This window comes from Siphateles boraxobius, unplaced genomic scaffold (assembly GCF_051911475.1).
Source record: "Siphateles boraxobius isolate OS27281-9 unplaced genomic scaffold, OSU_SipBor_1 41, whole genome shotgun sequence".
Lineage (NCBI taxonomy): Eukaryota > Metazoa > Chordata > Actinopteri > Cypriniformes > Leuciscidae > Siphateles > Siphateles boraxobius.
In genome coordinates this window covers 10593509-10614399 of record NW_027509042.1, presented here as the reverse complement: position 1 = coordinate 10614399, position 20891 = coordinate 10593509, and the positions used below count along the sequence as shown (strand labels likewise).

The 20891-nt window shown below is 38.2% G+C and overlaps 2 protein-coding genes across 2 annotated transcripts in view; both read right to left on the bottom strand.

The window, feature by feature from the left end:
• Nucleotides 1-2000: 2000 nt before the first annotated feature.
• Nucleotides 2001-10509, bottom strand: LOC143706425 (G-protein coupled receptor 22). The gene is made up of 2 exons (XM_077198315.1): nucleotides 10235-10509; nucleotides 2001-6296 (listed from the first exon to the last, which is right to left on the bottom strand). Exon 2 carries the CDS (start codon nucleotides 6186-6188, stop codon nucleotides 4608-4610), a length of 1581 nt encoding a protein of 526 aa, XP_077054430.1. The 5' UTR covers nucleotides 6189-6296; nucleotides 10235-10509; the 3' UTR covers nucleotides 2001-4607.
• An 898-nt stretch (nucleotides 10510-11407) lies between these two features.
• The window catches only part of col7a1 (collagen, type VII, alpha 1), a 72705-nt gene continuing 63221 nt past the window's right edge, over nucleotides 11408-20891 (bottom strand). The window contains exons 107-119 of the mRNA XM_077198314.1: nucleotides 20529-20582; nucleotides 20393-20446; nucleotides 20254-20316; nucleotides 19340-19402; nucleotides 19124-19240; nucleotides 18458-18535; nucleotides 18322-18375; nucleotides 18127-18179; nucleotides 17310-17405; nucleotides 14958-15089; nucleotides 14820-14882; nucleotides 12526-12699; nucleotides 11408-12372 (exon numbers count right to left, since the gene is read on the bottom strand). Of these exons, the coding sequence (XP_077054429.1) occupies nucleotides 15056-15089; nucleotides 17310-17405; nucleotides 18127-18179; nucleotides 18322-18375; nucleotides 18458-18535; nucleotides 19124-19240; nucleotides 19340-19402; nucleotides 20254-20316; nucleotides 20393-20446; nucleotides 20529-20582 (666 nt within the window). The 3' untranslated portion in view covers nucleotides 11408-12372; nucleotides 12526-12699; nucleotides 14820-14882; nucleotides 14958-15055. The remainder of the gene's footprint in view (nucleotides 12373-12525; nucleotides 12700-14819; nucleotides 14883-14957; nucleotides 15090-17309; nucleotides 17406-18126; nucleotides 18180-18321; nucleotides 18376-18457; nucleotides 18536-19123; nucleotides 19241-19339; nucleotides 19403-20253; nucleotides 20317-20392; nucleotides 20447-20528; nucleotides 20583-20891) is intronic.

Genomic DNA, 20891 nt, shown 5'->3' with positions numbered 1-20891 from the left:
TTAACATTCAAATACAGAAGAGTTATTTTAAGTTGTAATAATATTTCACATTATTACTGTTTCAGTTTTGATCAAGTAAATGCAGCCTTAGTGAGTATAAGACACTTTTTTCAAAAACATTAACAAATCTTACCAACCTTAAACTGTAAATACATGCGTGAATATGGTCATCATTCAGAACCTCATTGTACCACAGCAACATGGTACAACCACAATATTTTGTGTAAACCTTATACACACATTTTTAGATAATAGCAAATCACACAATATGACCACAAAATAAAAAGCCTATTATAAAAACACACATTACAATTTCATATTTGTGGTGGTGTGGTGATGCGAAATAAATTATAATTAAATTATGAAATTAAGGAAAAGGTAGAAGCCAGATGCTTATTGACCTTCATTAACCAGTGTGGTCAGAGCTCTTTTCATGTCCATTAAAGAGAGGCATCCATGTCTGTGTGCAAGACCCCGTCGCCAGTATCGGCCCTCCAATTATTAGTCTCCTGCAAATGTCAGTATGTGTCATCAAACATTAATAAGTGTTAATACGATCAGACTTCACAAGTGGAATGCAGCTTCTATCTCCCATAATAAGGAACTAATGTCTCCCATTCACTGCACACGCATGTTGACTGAACCACAACCAAGTCTTTAAAGATGAATAACATTTAAGGTCTCTGAATCCGGTAGAGAGAGAGAGAGAGTTTGAAAGGCTACCATTTCACTGATTGAACAGGTACTTTATTGAGTATCCCTCATATGGCATTTGATCTTCTGTGTGAAGCTGCAAACGCTGACAGAGACACAGGAGGTTCTTAATTGCCTGTTTGACTTTTATCAACTGGGATGAAGTCAGTCAACCTTTCTCAGCTTGGACTAATTGTATATATTAAAGCAGCCTGCGCTTCTTAATAAATTCAGGTAATGAGAAGACGCTACCATACACCAATTAACTATCAGAGCAAGCGACTCAGACTGTTATTAATCATTCAAAACAGCAAACTTTTTTAACCAAGAAGAATCAAAATGTACAGATTAGTTTTTTTCGTCTTCACTATGGCCTAACATTAACAAACACCTATTTCTCTGGGAGAGAGCAGGAAACCCCGGAGTGGAGTTGGAACGGAGTGATTACAGAACCACTCCTATACTAGAATAGAAAATTATACATTCCTATTATTTAAATTAGTTAAATGATTATTAGGCTGCATAAATCAGGTCAGCCGGAACCGGGAACACTTCCTATAACACCCGATGTACTCGTTACATCATAAGAAGAATAGCATCTACGCCAGGGATGCCCAATCCCGCTCCTGCCGATCAACTGTCGGCACAGTTAATCTCCAACCCTAATCAAACACATCTGAAGCAACCAATTAAGGTCTTCAGGATCACTTGGAAATTAAAAGCAGGTGTGTTTGATTAGGGATGGAGATGAACTGTGCAGGACAGTCGATCGGCAGGAGCAGGATTGGGCACCCCTGATCTACGCTAATGTTAGTCTTTTTTTGCTTATTCCGAGGTTAACTGTAATCTGCCGGATCCGGGCCGTATCCAGATCAGATGGAGAACCTGCGCCTAGACACGACCACAATGCATCCCTGAAGTGTCAGCAGAGCTTGTGTCAACTAGACTCTCTCCTGTGAAGGCTTCATTGACACGACAGCCATCGGCACTGATCCTAAACAAACCCGTTTCCATACTGGCGTGATGACTCCGATCTTAAACCAGATGGAACTGGATAATATTCGGACTGTTCCAATCCAATTTGACTTCTGACCTATAATGCTGCCTGAATCATAATCAATCACTGTTCGTTCGTTGGCCAGAGGAGAACACACTCCCTTTTTGGGACATTTTGAAAAAATTCAAACCATAAATTGCAAGTTACGTAATATTAACTGCAGTATATGATTTAACTGTTGTGTAATAGTAATACTTCTTACTATGAATTAAGAAGACAGCCGAGGTAGGGAACAAAGCAAACAAGCAAAGAGGCTGAATCTTTTTATTACTGTAATTCAGACTTATTGCTCCTCTATTGTAAAGTAATACAATAATCATCTCAAACTGAAATAGTGTACACCACTGACAATATATACATACGGGACACAAATCAAATAAATTAATTTCGACTTTGTAAAAGTTGTTTTGTCAATATTTTCAGAGACTGATGCCCTTGGTAGAGCAGAATTCAAATTGGCTGCAGTTTCAAACCACAGAAATATTAGTGATTATTTACATCCCTGATCATATACATTAATAAACATAATGATAAATCTATTGCACTTTAGACTATCAGTGAGAAGCACACTGTAAAATATGTGCACATGTATGTGTACTGGTGGATAGACGGTTACTTTTTACACCACACAATGAATGCCAATGAATTGGTATTAATTTACATGGAAATCATGCAATGCATAACCTGGATTTGTAATTTATTGCACATGGCCTCTTGCAGACTCACACCTGTAGGTTCCTCTCAGTCTTGCTCTTTTCCTCTAGCACCATGGGAATATTTGTGCTCTACTGGTTAATTAGAAAGTGCCTTGTTGACCTCAGAGTTTAGTGTGCTTTAGAAACCCTATGCTGATTAGTTGCCAATGATACTACATACCCGTGGACAATAGAGACCTACCAAGTTTTTTTTTAAAATGTCCTTTATAGAGGTGAGCGAGTAACACATATCATCTAACACATCTAACACACTAATGGTTTCCTGAACACACCTTTTACCTACAGTCATAAATAGGCCCAGATGGAATCTTCTGACTTTCTTTTTTTCTTTAACAGTTGTGGGGTCAATCTGAGGAATGGATTTAAACAGGCCCGTAACCACCATAGAACCAACCCCCCATCACTCTCCACCCAAAAAAACCCCCAAACAGACATGGCCAAATTGTACCTCCAAAATTTGATATTCTTTATTCTTAATCCATTACACACTACTCTGTTTGTTGTTAGGATGATAAAGAAATTTGAAAAATCTGTTTTTTAGGGTGGTTTGCCTTGATTGCCATGATTAAGATAGCCAATCAAATCAAATAAAGCGATGTTCCTGTTACTGTTCACAGAAGACTAGTGTAAATTCTAGCTCAATGCTTCAATTTTAAGTGTGAGGTAAGATGTAAGTAGCCTAGCTAAACATTTAATATTTGACAACTATGTTAGGATAGAATTTCACTGTTTTGAATTGAAAATATAGGCTATCGTTTACTTGATTCATGTAATTCATAACTGAATGTGACGAGACGAGAAACATTAACCATATTCAGCATATGATTAGGCAGACTGCTGAAAGTATACTTTGTTTGTCCACGTTCCACTCCGGCTCGGAACGTGGACAAGTGACATAATGTTCGTCATTAGCACAGTCCCCTGATGTCACAGCGTCTGCATGCAGCCCGATTTTTGTGTCTGCACAGAGTCGCGGACTTCTGCATGGACAACAGCGCATGTGCGAGACTCGAGCAGATGTGGAAAGTAACAATGTACATTTACTTGAGTACTGTACTTAAGTACACTTTTTGAGGATCTGTACTTTACTTGAGTATTATTTTTTCGGAAACTTTTTACTTTAACTTCACTACAATTGAAAGACAAATATCGTACTTTTTACTCCACTACATTTCTGTCAAGGTCCTTGAGTAGAAAGTTGTAACGTCAGTCAGGGGATTATTTTGGTTGTAGGGGTTGCATTTTGGTTGGAAACGAAAGTCGGGTTGACGTCAGAGCCCGACGTACGATTCAAGTCAGAACCCTACGTCGGTTTGACGTCACCATCCAATGTTCGACAGACGTTGGATTTTGGTTGGAAATGAAAGTCGGGTTGTCAATGTCAATGTCAATGTCAAAACGACTGATGTTGGTTTCTGACGTCCACCCGATTTCATTTTCAACCACAATACAACGTCTGTCCAACATTTGAGATTACCGTCAATCTGACGTTGGATTCTAAGGATTCTTAAGTTTTGAAACTTAAGTATTTTTAAAAACGAGTACTTCTGTACTTTTACTTAAGTAAAAATCGGTCTTTACAACTTTTACTTGTAACGGAGTAATATTTGACCAGTAGTATCTGTTCTTTCACTCAAGTAAGGAAGTTGTGTACTTTGTCCACCTCAGTGTGCAAGTGATTTTAAGTGCTTGAACAGAATGGTCTACTAGTGCACACACGTTGAACACGTCTGTCCACACCTGGTCCACACTCGCGGTCAAAAGAGTATATTCTTAACTGTGCGTGAGATGGAGCAGTACGTGGAAAATAACATAAAAAATATTACTTACAAATAGTTCAAATTGATTACTTTACAATGAATTGTAGTTATTTTTTTTCTTTGTTCCCTTAAATCCCTTTAAATCCTTTAAATCCATTTAAAAGGAAATTGGTTTGGTCCCCCCAGTGTTCAAAACAAGGTTACGGCCTCAGATTTGAACATGCTGAAATATTTTAAAATGAGTTGAAATAATATTTGCAGCAAAAAGCATAATTCAATTATCCAAAATATTTTATAAATGGACAGATGGATGGTGTACACAAGGGAATGCGCATTCAGATTCCGTGTGAGCCTAGTTACAAACCACATACACACAAACACTCACTCTCGAACAGCTTCCGCCAGGCAGCGGTCAGTAGCATCGCTGCAATCTGCCCCGTGCTTGCGACGGATCCTGGTGTTAGTGCCAATACGAGTCTGCGTGTTTTGTGGCCGCAGCCTGCGCAGACGGGTATGCAGAACTTTGCGCAGTTTTTGGCGCGTGAACGCATAAAGCAGCGGATGTAGCACTACCGTCCAATAAGCGAGCACCAGAAAGCAGAGTCTCAGGCGTTCTAGCCAATCAGACGGCCCAATGGCCAGCATGAGAAGAGGAATGATGGAGAGAGGGGCCCAGCATAGCAGAAACGAGAGGATAATGATGACGGACATGCGAAAGACTCGCCTTCGACGTTCCCTTCGATCTCGGTGGCGCCGAACCGCTCGACGTAGAGCCAAAATGGCCGACACTGATGCGCCCACACCCATGCTAGACGGACCCTGGGTGGGGGCGGGACTAAGCTGAGTGGTTACTGTAGACACAGTGGGCATGGGAGTCAAAGGTGTGGTCACTGATGATGTAGCAAGGGTGGGAATGTGGGTGCTAGTTATGACAGAAACAGATGCGATGGGACTCAAAGGCATGGTTGCTATGGATGCAGTGGGAGTGGGACTTAAAGGCGAAGTTATCACAGACACAGTGGGGGTGGGGCTAAGGGGCGTGGTGAAAGAGGGAGTATTCGTCTCAGTGTTGATGGTTACCGTGGTAACTGCATCCGAGGTGATAAGCGGTGCGGTCGAAAGTGGCGGAGGGGAAGTGGGTGTGTTTGTCGTAATGTGATCCGGCGACCTGATTGACCTTTTACAGCGTAACCAGAGGCGAAGTCCAGGACCAGGTCGTTTGCTGTCTCGATGGGGCCTGGCCGTGCGTCCGATGCGGATTCGCAGTGCCTGAAGAATTCGGGAGTATGTAAACAGCATCACAGCGAGAGAGCACAGGAACACGGGGACCTGCAGTAACAGATGAGCCTGCAGAGTTCCTCCCCACTCTGAACAAAACACAGTGCTATTGGAATGCATAAACACCCCCTCGCCTTGGCCCGACACAAACCCTGCCTCCATGAATGGTAGGAGTGGCATGGCTAAAGAAATCGCCCACACTGCAACAAGCAAAACGGTTGCCCTTCGAGGCGTCAGAAGGCGATTGGCTGGCCGGACGCTGATGTCATAGCGGTCTAAGCTGATGAGCAGCAGGTTAAGTGCGGTGCCTACGCTGGCGAAGCTGGCTGCCGATTCATGAAGACAGCAGAGGAGGGCGTGGTGTGGAACCGAGGCTCCGCCCAGTATGAGGAGCGTGGCAGTGATCGGCAGGCAGAGGAGACAGAGCAGCAGGTCAAGGGTGTGCAGGCTGAGCGTGACGGCATGACTGACGGACTCCAACAGGCTGCAGTGGCCACAGTATAACACCAGCACGGTCAGATTGCCGCCCACCCCCAGGAGCAACTCCAGCAGCAGCACAGCGCTCAGTGTAGCACGGAAGCCCAGCCACGTCCCGTCCTGCTGTGCGAGTCCGACCCCCACGCTATCTTCTGCCTGTAAGAGGGACAGACCGTGGCCCTCAGTGAAGCTGCCATCTGTCTCCATGGACACCGTCGCCACGTGCCTTTAGGCATAGCAATGCCAGCCACTCCCACTGGCCATGCTCCACCTACTCAGGTGTTTTCGTGGGGCGTTGATGAACGATTAACAGCTCTATGGTGAGAAGACAAAAACAGAATGAAGCATTAATGAACAGGCCAAAATGTACAGAATTTACTGAAGCAGGACACAGTGAGATCCACTGACCCCTTTCCCACTGAATTTATTTATATATTTACTGTATATAACATTAAAAAGTATATTACCGTTATATATACAGAGACTAAGAAAGATTCACCGATGCAACCAACCGAGCACCTGCATAATTTTGGTGAATAAGTGGTTTGGCTTGTCCTTCTGAAGTATAATAAGGTATTGATCCAGCAAGAAAGAACGAAAAAGATGAATATGACTTACAAGTGATTCTGCAGTCCTGCACACAGTTAAAGGGATAGTTCACCCAAAAATAAAAATTAGCCCATGATTTACTCACTCTCAAGTCATCCTAGGTGTATATGACATTCATTTTTCAGACAATGACAGAGTTATGTTAAAAAATGTCCTGGCTCTTCCAAGCTTTATAATGGCAATGAATGGCTGTTTCTGTTTTTGAAGTCCATAAAAATGCCTCTATCCATCATAAAAGTCCTCCATACGGCTCCAGGTGGTTAATTAAGGCCTTCTGAAGTTAAGCGATGAGTTTGTGTAAGAAAAATATTCATATTTAACACGTTACAAAGTAAAATTCTAGCTTCCGGACAAAGCAGTCTACTTACGCCTAAAGCGCAACTTACGTAACTTGTGACGTTGGAAGAAGCGTAGTGCTCATGGTGTAGCGTAAATATCAGCAGTACATTGTATAACTCGCGTAAGTTGCGCTTTAGACTTAAGTGGAATTCGTATGTTTGTTTTGCCGGAAGCTAGTTATTTTATTTTATAAAGTTTTAAATATGGATATTTTTATAACACAAACGCCGTGAAGCCGTGTGGAGCACTTTTATGATGGATTTATGCACTTTTATAGACTTCAAAACAGAAATGGTCATTCACTGCTATTATAAAGCTTGGAAGAGCTACGAATTTTTTTATATAACTTTTTATATAACGATTGTATTGGTCTGAAAGAAGAATGTCATATACACCTAGGAACACTTGAGGGTGAGTAAATCATGGGCTAATTTTCATTTTTGGGTGAACTATCCCTTTTTAACAAACAGATGAATTGCATCACAGAACGATCTTTCACACATGACCAAGGACACAAACAACTGCTGAAACCTTGATGAATTTGGCTATGAAATATGGATACCGAAGTGTACAAAGAGTGCTTGATGTCAGATTAAGTACGACTTGCAATTTAACGTGCTGAAGAAACGGACATGGTTCTAATAAACTCAAAATCAATCTTAAGTTTTCTAAAATAGGTGCCTTCAAATCAAGTACACTCTCAAATTATAGGCTGCGCAATTATAAAAAAAAATCATAAATAAATAAATAAATAAATGAGTTTGACTTGAGACTGATCCCATTTCTAGTATGGTTGTTACTATGGCAACTGGTCTACAGATTAAGAGTGGTCAAAAAATACAAAATTTGAGACTTTACATCTGTGGCTGTTCAAGTGGGGCTCAGAGTTTGCCTCTTGAGCACATCTGTGATAATGACCGCAGGAGGAAAGTTTTGATGTTTAACACAATGAGACTGCAGAGGGAGGGAGGGCAATACGGTTGGCATGCCGATGCGCCCCATGCCATGCTGGTAATGAAAAGAGGTCACTGCAGTGGAACTTTTGAATGACAGTACAAGACTTAGATTTAGGGCTCAGATGAACAACTGAAGCCTGACATTTTATGCGCACAGAAGTGAGACTGAGGCAAAAATAAGTAAGACTGACTTTTGTAAGAGATGCGGGATCACGGCTTTGGATGTAAAAAACTAAGGAATGGTGAGAGATAGAGAGAGGGAGAGAATGAGAGATGAGTGGGAGGTGCAGGTGCACACAGTGTTGTGAAATCGCTGGAGGAGTTTGTTTTTACCTCCTACCATCTATTCATCACTGTGCTATGCTTGAGATCCATCCATCTTTCTTTAGACTAACCAAGCTGTCTCAGCTCTTTCTGCCATTTATCAGACTCTATTTCATTATCGTTGTTTCCAAAGACAATTTGGTCTGTCCATGCTGGTTTTTATCCTGCCTGGTAAAGCAACAGTTCATCCAAAGATAAAAATTCTGTCATTATTTATTCATCCTCATGTTGTTCTAAACCAGCATGTTGTGATTTTTTTCTGTAGAACACATAATATGTTATTCACACAGCTTTTTTTCCCCTATCAATTGACAGATCATAGTGACCTCATCTGTCAAGCTCCAAAAAAAAACAATTAAAAAAAAATTCACAATAAAAAGTATCCACCTGACGTGTGGAAAATATTCCAAGTTTTTAAATGTAATCAAAATAACTTTCCCTCCACTGCAGCTCATTGAGATACTTTCAAAAAATATATATTTTGATTTAGTTTTTATTTTTGTATTTTCTATTTTAATCTGATTAACATTTAATAATTTTGTCATTTCTATTAGTTTTTGTTTACATTATGGTAAACTAAATGAAAATGTTGGAATAAAATTAGATGGAATAATTATTCCATAGCTGAAATAAAATAAGTTTAATTTTAATATTTTATTTCAAGTAACAAAACGTTTTTATGGTTTTAGTTCACTATAATAACCCTGCTGCAGCTTTCAAATCTTGTTATTCCGCATATTCACACTGCCACACTGAGATTGGTCACATGATGACATCAAACCTGGCAAGCTGTACAAAGATTCTTAAGAATTTCTCCTATGCGTTCGACTGAAAAACATAACAGCATAAAGGTTTGAAATGACATGAGTTTGAGTAAACAATCATAAAATGTTTCTATTCCTTGTATAACAAGGCATTCAAATTACTGCATGTTATAATTTATTGGTTTCTCCGTGGACAAAAGGCCCTATGGTGCGCCAAGTCAAAATTGGTTCTAATGAGCATATTAATGGTGGAATTATGCAAAGGCATTTGTTTACAGACTGTGGAAATGAAAGAGTGTGACAACATGTGAAACTACATTCACAAGGCAAGGAGGAACCAAAATAACTCCACATCTAGAAGGAGCTAAAATAGCTGATGATCTAGATTCCTCTTTCCTTTCATACACATTCTCAACAGATCAGGGCCACTTATATACCTGCTCTATACTCCATTGTTTCTTGCTGTTGCTTTTTGTCCTAGAATCAAACTGTAACCTTTAATCTTATTAGAAATTTACACACTAAATCTCATACATGTTCCTTTAGCCTACCTTCCTTCAACTGGCATCTTGCAGCCTGAACTGAAAATCCATTTGGCTGTAATCAGTGAGAATGTGTGTGCGTGTAGGAGCAAAAGAGCAAAAGATGATGATGGGTGTGATGAAAGTCAAATGATTGACGCAGGCGTAGCTATTTAACTTTTTTCCCCCTCAATAAATTTGCTGGAGTCACGTGTCTCTGAGCATGTGCATGTGTCCAGTTGTGTTTGAGATTATCAATGTGAGAGGATGATGCCGATTCAAATTGGAATGTCTTAAGGCATCCCATAAGCTGAGAAGTCCATAGTGACTGATAACAATGGCTATTCAAACTAATAAAAAAAACATTAATTTGCAATATAGCTATTCAAATGACATCTTGAATTTTATATACACAGGCTCACTGCAGATAACAGGCAACACATGGATTTGCTCGGTAAACAAATCGTCCGTAGTGGCGACATACCCCGCATATAGCATTGCTGCCAATTTTTGTTGTTGTTGCTGCTGCAGTGAATGAAATATTAGGAGTCGCGTCCAGATCAAACGACACCGGCGATTGTCTCTTATAATTTCTATTCCCATGCGCGCGCTGTCAAAATGTACCACTTAAACAGACAAAAACGAACGAAGAGAGATGGTAAAATCGACTCGAATTGCAGTCAAGTGGAAATATAGCCTCGTAAGTAATGTGAAGATGCATCAAGGAGGTTTTTACTCACCTTGCCCCTGCGCGCCGGGAATCCCCGCTACATTCCACTGCGGTCCGTGCAGCGCGCGCGCTACTCTCTCTCACTCTACTAGAGCGCGAGATTCCTAGGGGCTTCAGGACAGTCCGCTGTCAGGCACGTGCCCGTAATAAATGTCTCACCTTCAGTGGTGCTAAACGCTGATAGAAATCGCCACGGTGCTTCTGTGAGTACCCATGAGTGCCGTTATCGTGTGTAGTAGACTTACTGAACCCGCTCTCTCTGCGCGAGCGCGCATTCACACACACGCATCCACACACACGCACACTGCAGGCTTCATCGTGGAAAGACACGAGCAACTGTCTGCAATCCATGCGGTTCTTAAAAACAAATGTACAAGATACTGTTTCTGCGTGGATGACATATATTATTACATTATTATTTTTTATTCGAATGAATTAAAACATGAAATCTCAATGGCAGTCATTAGCTGTAAATATGAGCTTAAGTACCTATACGTTACATGTATACATTAATGCTCAGCACAATATGAAAGGGCAAAGAATTTGCTTTTCAATGTCAAATTCAATGCAATTTACTCTTACCTTGGGATATTTAGTATTTAGTAGATGTTAAGGGCAATTTAAGAGGCTATATATATATATATATATATATATATATACACTGCATAGCCTCAAATTTGATGCACAGTTGTCAGTGACTTACATAAACTCATTAAAAGGCACAATGAAGGATTCCTCTAAGTTACAGAATAAAAATATAGACTGGCACTCAAACGATTTGTTATTAAGCAGGTTTGAGAGTATAAAACAAAATACCCTAACAGATGGACAGGCTACAATGCAGTCAATGAATAAATATGAGTAGAAATGAATATGAAAACAGTGTTTGATTGACAGCCCTGAAACAGTAGTAATGAGTGTTCGTTGGCATCTTAACAAGATGGTCTAGAATCATTACTGAATCATCAGATGTGTAACAAGGATTGATGCACAAACAACCATAGAGTGACAGCAAATTAACAATGAGAGAATAAAGAGAAACTATGTAGTTTTGTATAAACTCCAGGTGGTTACTGACCTTTTAATGAGGCTCTAGTTGCCATATAAGGCTAGTCTTAGTATAGTAAAAGTGAGAGCTCCAACACCATTAAATTCAGACTTGTTCATTACAATCCAATGAACATTTTGTCTAGTCTCATGTTTATTTTTCCCTTTAAATATCAATATCAATGTTTATTCCAAGCAAATGTTGAAAACGAAAAAAAGACTGATCACTTTACAATGTATGAATGTATACATGGAAACTTTTTATGTGCTATTAAAGCTGGCAGACAGGGTTTGTCTTGTGCAAAAAAAATGTAAACTGCTCCATCACTTTAAATGACCAAGTCTGATGTAATCCATATACTAAAATGGAACACAAATACTGAATATAATCAATGAAATACATGAAAACAATAAAAAAATCAATCAACAATATAAAAATATCTTTAAAAATAGCACCATTTGTCCACGTAACCATGCAACATCTGATAATGAAAGAACATTCATTCTCCTTTTCAAGCAGATAAAAATACAGATCTACATTTACAGTACAATTTTGTACAGCATAGACTTATTCTAAGAACGAGTCTAAGATCAATTCTTTAAGAATTCTTGTTTCTGTTTTTAGCACCTGAGAAAATGTCAGTGGGTGTAAATATGGCATCAAGGATTAAGTGAGAAATGAAAGATAATGTGGTATGCTGTGACTAACTGGACTAACGTACATGTACATTTGCATATAAACTTAATTACCTAAATGTTTTTGTTGATCCGTACATGGACAGTATGTTATGTTATAAACAAGGCTTCTATTTTACCTTTGCCTGTAATACAATATATCTAGATGAATCTAGACTGGCAGCAAGATTAACAGATGTTTGGCAGCTCAACAGACACAAAATAAATAAACAAGAAAAAGATCTTTAAGATCTGATCAATATTTAAAATTTGCTTGTCCCATTGAGGAAAAGGTGTTGACATCCATCTTTACCTCGATCTCTTGTGCATGATGGCAGAGTTCAGCACTGAGGTTTAGGTTTTATATTGTTGATGAGTTCGAGATCCATTTACAGTCAGCTCTTGTCTTCAAGCTAAAACACAATTCTATAACAGAATAGACAGGATTGTAAGGAAAACCTCTTATAGATAGATGCAGTGCAAAATCTTATCTCTATCCGATCCAATCCAATTAATAATTTATGAACAAATATGCATTAATGCACCGTGTCACCTTCAGCCCAGTGCGTGTCAATGTACCTTCTCACTGTTGCAGACAGAGTTTCTCACATTCTTCCTTCTGTAAATAGCGATTAGCATTCCCTCCACAGCCGCTGTAGATAAAAGGTCTACAGGCGCCCACCTGAGAGTTAAAGTACCAGCGAAGAGTAAACCGGGAACAATCACCCTCTTCCATGGGCAAGATGCAAGAGTCTAAAAACACATGAAGGAATGGTTCAGTGGTTGAAAGTCAGGAGGATTTTTTTTTTTTATTCAGCAAGGATGCATTCGATTGATAAGAAGTGACAGTAAAGCCATTTAGGTTACAAAAGATTTCTATTTAAATGATTAAAAATGCATTTAACTTGATATCTATCAAATAATCCTGAAAAAACGGTTTCGGTATAACGGTTTACAGAAAAATATTAACCCTCTGGTGCTCTTCACGTGGCGCTCAAAAATGACAGATATTTTTCATTTCAATGAAAGGAATGTACTATATTTTAGTTTGATAATGTTTTTTATTTAATATTTTGTATTTTTAGGGGATTTTACGGTACTACATTATATTTACGCAGTAGTTATAATCCATTTATTCATGTTTTGAGCATAGACCTGAAATTTTTATTTCCAACATAAACTGTCGTAAATCTTGAATGCTTTTAAAAGCACAGACTCAAGTGAAAAAATTTACTAAAAGCTGCAGAATTTTACGTTTATTGTTATGAAAAAATTGCACAAAAATACTATTTTCAATTTTTACATGAAATCTATATTTTAAAAAACACATTTTACTCTAAAACTGCAAGAAAAACCAAAGACATACATCTAAACCAGTTGTGCTCCAAATTTGAGCTTGATATCTCAAAAATTAGCTTTCAGTAAGATTCTGTTTGGCCGCAGTACAAAAATTATCACTATATTAAATTCATCTCCCATTATTTTCCAATGTAGTCATTTTTCATATTTTTTTCAGGACCATTTAACCTTTGTGAATCATGTCCATAATTTTTTTGCGTGTTCACATTGCAAGTGCCAAAACTTTTACCAAGTTTCGTACCATTCCGATGAAGTAAAAAATAAATCAATACAAATATTCGATCAAAAATAACAGATAACAACAATAAGAAATGTTTCTTGTGCACAGAATCAGCATTTTAGAATTATTTCTGAAGGATCATGTGACACTTAAGACTGGAGTAATGGCGTGGAAAATTCAAAGGAATAAATTACATTTTAAAATGTTAAAAAAAGAGAACAGCTGGTAACACTTTATTTCGATAATACTTTAGTCCACTTTAGACATTCTGCTAACTATAAGTAAGTTCTCAGCTACATGTCAACTACCAGTCAGAGTATTAGTAGACTGTCTGCTTAATATCTACTTGCACTTTATTTTGATGATCCCCCAACAGACATTCTAATAACTAGAAGTAACTATGCAACTACATCAAAATTATTCCACTAACATGAACCTTAACACCTAACCCTAACCTAAAAGCCTACTAATAATCTAACGAGTGTAAGTTGACATGTAGTAGTAAAGTTACATATAGAATGCCTAAAGTGGACCATCGAAATTAAGGGTAAGTTGTAATGATATTCACAATATAACTGTTTCTCTGTATTTTAATCAAATAAATGCAGTATTGGGGAGCGGGTTTTCAAAAACATTACAAAATCCGACTCCAAAATTTTCAACTACATGGCCAAAAGTATGTGAACACCTACCACTAATTTACAGATTTAGCTTTTTCAGCTACATCCAATATTTCTGTATGCAGAAACATTTCGTAATCAACACATTTATATATCCTGAATTAATGCAAATTGAACAATATGGCGGAGGCGGGTCATTAAATGCACACAAGGAAGATTCAACTCTTAAACTTGTCATTATGGCATCTCTATAGTTGAGAATGCCACAGAGATCTGTAGAAATATCCAGCTCTTTTTGTGGCGGGACAGCTGCTTGCAATCTAATACTAAGAGCTGTCATGCAGATGAGTCAGCGGGTTTACATCATGCAGCAGATACACAGAGAAACAACAGGAAGTGAGAACAGCAAAGAACAATAGTGTGCAGCAATTACAGAGTACAAAATTATGATAATCCATCATCAGTTCTGTTAGGGGTTTGAAGACAGTGACATCAACAAAGCAAAAGTTTAATACATTCCTACAGATAGCATTTCTAAGTATTCTCTCCCCAACAATAACATGGAAAAGCAGTAAAAATGTGAAGAATGTATTATTAAAATATGCACCATCAACATTGTTATTTCCACAGTAAAGCTATTATTCCAACATGCAACATCACGAGTGATGGCTTACCTTCACCTTTCACCTCTCTTTTTGTCCTTTCAGCTTTTAATGAATCAACAGAGACTGTTTGACCTACCAAAATATCAATATATTATTCTGTGCCTGCACATACAATTACACATTTTCTGAAGAAGAAAAAAGCCATACCCTCGCTTTTATTGACAGTGGTGTCGTAGTCCGCAATCTCCACCATTGGAGCGTCATCATCATAGGTCTCTATAGAGTAAATGTGCTCATAGTCTGGATCATTTGTGTTCATCACAACACGTAGCTTTGGACCTGCAAAAAATTGTGCAAGGATACACAAATAAAGAAAGCTTTTGGATATCAGAGTTTAGAATGCTGGAATATCGTAGTTTGAAGCAATCGATGTACATGTGCAACTGCATAATGTTAAATACAAGCATCTATTTAACAGATCCCACTTATTTTCATGGCCGAAACATAGTTTCTGTTTAAAGGGGTAGTTTAAAGAGGAAAATTCATTATTGTCATCTTTTACTCACCCTCATGTTGTTCCAAACCTGTATGACTTACAGTACATTCTTCTATGGAACATGATAATGAGATAGTTTGAGGAATGTTGGTACTGCGTGCACTTTAGCATAAAACAAAAAAGTCCTTATGGAAATATACTTAAAAATATATACTTAAGTGTGAATAATGTAATGTTTTGGACATGTAAAAGTATTATAATTTAAATTTATATTAAATACAGGTAGCTTAAATTGAGTGGGTAAAAAATAAATTTTTACATGTAATTTCATAATGACCTCTATTGTTTGTTGAAATGTGGTTAGTGCACTGTCTGCTGAATGAACTGACAAGCATGGTAAACTAAAATATACTTTAATATCCTTTCTATTAAAATTTGTATGTCGTTTATTTAAATATATTTGTAATAAACATATTTGTAATGAAGACGCAATTTAAATTTAAAATATATTAACTTTGAATGCAATATGGAATAACACTACAGTTAAAATAATAAATTAAACATTAAAAGAAGTGTACTTTTTAAGAGCACAACAAAATATTATAAAATTAATGATTTATAATGTACTTTAAAGTAAAACCTTTAATTTGACATTACAAAGTGCACTTTAAAGCTGCAGTAGGGAGTTTTGAGAAAATGTTGACTTAACCTGAAAATTTGAACAAGCACAACTTACGGGTCCCACCCCCTTGCTCTCTGCTGCGCTACAGCCCTCCCTCCACAGCTCCTCCCCCACAGCGGAGCCTGCCGTGAACGCGCAGGCTGGTAAGCAGGACCACCGATGACGGCGGATTATAAACAGTTATGGAACATTCACTAATAGGGACGAAACATCAACAATATGCTTTACATTGACTATGGCCTGCCCATACTTTGACTACAAACTTGGTCCTCAAATCATTATGTATTTTGCAATACATGTAACTTTATAAGGTTGCACTCTTTCTATAAGTTATAAATAGCTACTAAGATAACGTTAAAGGATTAGTTCACTTTAAAAAAAAACTTTTGCTGATAATTTACTCACTCCCATGTCATCCAGAATGTCTTTCTTTCTTCAGTCGAAAAGAAATTAAGGTTTTTGATGAAAACATTCCAGGCTTTTTCTCCATATAATGGACTTCAATAGGACACAAACGTTTCAAGGACCAAATGACAGTTTCAGCGCAGCTTCAAAGGGTTTTAAACGATACCAGACGATGAATAAGGGTCTTATCTAGCGAAACGATCGGTCATTTCAAAAATAAATAAAAAACTTTAAGTTTTGTAAGCACAAATGCTCGCCTTGCTCTGTTCTGTGATGCACGTTCGTGATCCTGTTCGAACTCGTTCATCCAAATGAACGAATCTTTTGTCGAGTCATTTCGTTCGTTGAATGAACGAAATGACTCGAAAAAAGATTCGTTCATTTGAATGAACGAGTTCGAAAAGGAGAGTCACGAACGACGGTACGCGCTCGCGCTGTGCAAGAGAGGGGTGATCAGCGCGTATACGAGCGTGATTGACACTGCTAAGACATTCCTCCTGGCTTTGATTGGTTGTTTCTGACCGGGAGCGGTGTATTTCTGCAAATGGCAATAGGACCACAGGGAGGAGCCAGAGGAGCTTGATTTTTTTCACAGATTATGTGTCTCATATTCTTCTTTCAGGACATAATTTATACATTAAACATTTATAATTTGTTTACAAAAGCTACCTACTGGAGCTTTAAGTGTAAGGAACAGTAATGAAATGTTATTGTAATCTTTATGTTTTATTAATTAATATTTTCTGCGTGAACATTCTTCAAAATATGTACTTTTGTGTTCCACAGATGAGAAAAAGTCCTGGAATGAGAGATGGTTGAGTAAATGATGACAGAATTTTCATTTTTGGGAGAACTATTTCTTTAAACTAGTCCTTTCAAGAAAGTAATAAATATGGGACAGAGTGATAGGATTTTTTTTTAGCTTAGAAGAGAAGTGGATAGACAAATAGCAGGACGAATTGAGGATAGGACTCACCCTCCTCGTCCCCTCGGGTTAGTGAGCGCTCGGGGGACGTGGAGGAGCGACTTCGGTAAGTCTGCACTGCTACAGGTATCTGAACGTCCTGAACACCTGAGAATAAGCCCACAACGAATTACACAAATGCAAGACAGCAAACCCCATCATAGAACGCACACAACAGGCATTCATGTGTGTGAAGATGTACTCAAAATGTACTACATTTTTGCATGCACTAACAATTTTGCATGCACAAAAAAAAAAAAAAAGTTTAGCCATGTGGACACAAACCAGAAATTCTCACAAACGTGCTCAACAAGTTTTATACAGACTGAGACCACATCACACAAGGTTACTGTTAGTGTACTGCGTGGACACGAGTTGGTGATGCAATGATAGGAAAATGTAGCTGTATTGAGACTATATAAGTCACAACTTACCTCCACAAGCTTAGGGAAAAAGAGAAAGGGAAAGAGATATGAATTTAAAGATACACAAGAGAGAAATTCAACATTAACCAGAATTTGCATCTCATTTTACTTCTGTAAAAGAATTGAATGAAAAAAAGGTCAGGGATTGACTATCACATTTATCATTTACCCAGCTGTTCTATATCACAAAGGAGCCAGACAACAAATTGAGTTTTCCACTGATGAGGCGGACAAAAGTTTAAAACAATGTCGAAACAGAATTTTTTCTTTCAGTGCACCAAAAAAGAAAGTCGTTCGTTGTAGATGATTCATGTAGATTTCATGACTTCATGAAGTGAAACGGTCATTGATGGTGATGGAAAATTGTTATAGATGGAGATAAATTACAATAATCAAAGATCCACTCACCACAATGCAGGTTCATCTCAGTTCGAACATAACCCCGAATCTCATCCTCCTTTAAAGAATAAAGAAAGATGTGACCAGCCCTTGAGTCATTCTTACTTATCTTGAGGGTTCAATGTGAGGCTCAGGTAGAAGAATAAATAATGAATAACATTACAATAAGTCATGAATCGTAAAAGTCTGTTTGTTCTGACCGTCATGCCTGGTTCTCCTCTGTCTCCTTTAGGTCCATCAGAGCCTATCTCACCCTGATACATAAACACAAAGAGACACATTTAGCAATGACATGTATATGGAATCAATGCAGAGGTAGATTACGTGTATAGTCACCTGTTCCCCTCTCTCTCCTGGGATCCCTGGTATCCCACGTGGACCAACCATAGCAGGGCCTGCAGGACCTCTTTCTCCCTATAATAAATATTCAATACCTCACATATGATGAACTAACCTTGCTCCTTGTGCATATGAATCAGGGTTTCCTGCAGCACTATTCAGGAGCATTGCTCTGCACTGCACTACATACACACACATCACAGCAAAATAAAACAAATTAAAATAAAAAAATTAACTTGAGAATTTTACTGTGTTGAGAGAAAAACACTCAATAAGATATCTCTCAAACAGTTGGCAAATCAGTCTGAAAAGAACAGCGTAAATGGTCTGAATCATGATCTAAATTGGAACATCCTCACTGAATCTGCTGATTACTCACTTGTTTGTTGAACCACAGGTTATTATGTAAAAAATGAGCCCAGATTGTTACAGTGATGTGTATTCTTTTTTAAATGTAGAACATGCACATTTGTAATGTAGGTGAAAATTTTGTTTTGTTGTAATATATTCTAATTTAAAAGGCATATTTTAATCATGTGTGGTCCAATATCTCGAAGACACCCACCACCCCACCCATGAAAAACGAATCCATTGAAACGATGATATGACCTCCATGATTATGTCCCTTTGCACATACACAGTTGTAGAGAGTAAGTTTGATACCTTTTGTCCCTGCAGACCCTCTGGACCTTTACCTCCAGCAGGTCCTTGAGGGCCTGTTAGACCAGGGGGTCCATCCACACCTCTCTGACCAGGAGGGCCTGGGATACCAGATGGGCCCTAAAGAAAGCAAGAGGAACAACTAATAAGTCTGTTCTTTACTTAGATCAACAGCATTAGATTTAAACAGCAGGGAGTTAAAGTGGTTTGCATACTCACCCGTTCACCTTTCTCTCCCTGTGTTCCCTTTGGCCCCAAAACTCCATCAAAGCCTCTGTCACCCTGGACATCAACAGATAAATGTTACGCAGTTTGTTTAAAGTTTCATTGCACCTGTTCCACTTTTTTTTATAATTACAAGGACTACAAATTATGTAGTTCTATGTTACTGTAAAACAGTTTCAACCATTTTGTTGTCCACTTGCTTATTCAGTAGGGTTGTTAAAAGTATTGATATGTTGGTACCAGAGCATGTGAGCAGTAATATTTCCTCCACAGCGGAATATTAATTGGAGCATCACACTGCTCCGCTCACATGCTCTGGTTGGTACCAATCAATATTAAGATGATAAAAATACAATAATAATAAGATACAGTATCAGTAGTACAGACTGCCAACTGTGATAAAATGCTGGTATGCACCCATTACATTCACAGTTTTTGTAATATGCACTAAGATTATTTATGTTTGAAATAAATATGTCCACCAAGGACGTTTTTTTTAAATCAAAAATACAGTAAAACTTTTTTTTTCTATTCTAATATATTCTAAATCGGAATTTATTTCTCTTGATAGCAAAGCTGAAGTGTCTTCTGATCCTCCAGAAATCATCTTAACATGATCCGATGTCAAGTAACATTTCTCATTGTCAAATATAAAAAAACAGTTATGCTGGATATAGGATTCTTTGATGAAAGTTCAAAAGAACAGCGTTTATTTGAAATAGAAATCTTTTGTTACATTATGAATGCCTTTACTATCATCTTTGCTGAATAAATGTATTAATGTCTTTAAAAAAAAACTTGAATGGCAGTTTTACTGTGGTTTAATAATTGATCAAGAATTGTGAATGTTTGTATTATAACAACCCTACCCTATTATTCAATATAATCTCAGACCTCAGATGTTTTACCTTGGCTCCAATGAGCCCCTCCTTCCCTGGACTTCCTGTGGGACCTTGAGACCCGACTTCACCCTGAAATAAAACATTCAAACAAAGATAACAGCAGGATTCACATGCACCTCACACACAAATTAATGTGTGTACGTACCTGCTCTCCTTTCCTCCCCGGCAATCCTGGTCTGCCATTAATCCCATTATCTCCCTATTAACAGACAAAATTCATGACTCCCAGCAAAATATTGCGACACAACACAAACTTTCCTCAAGCTCTCTTTATTACTCACCTTGTCTCCCTTTTGTCCGCTTGGTCCACAAAAACCCTTGGAGCCTCGTTCTCCCTGTAAGCAATTAAAGCTCAGTCAATCTGTCAATCATTCAATGTGACAGGGAGTAATGACACTAGAGAAAAGCTCCCAGGGAGGAACTATTTGTAAAGAATAAAATACTATTCATGTGTCAGTCATACACACAAGCACACACACCCTTCAATTACTGTCTTTCTCATTAGGGACAACAGATAGAGGTCTATCAGGCATGCTGAATCCAGATAAAAGTTCTTATCTGCTATGTGAGTGTGTGCGTCTATGTTGCCGCTGGCTGAAGGGCAGCTAGTACTGTCTGCAGCGCCACATGTATCCCTGAGAGGA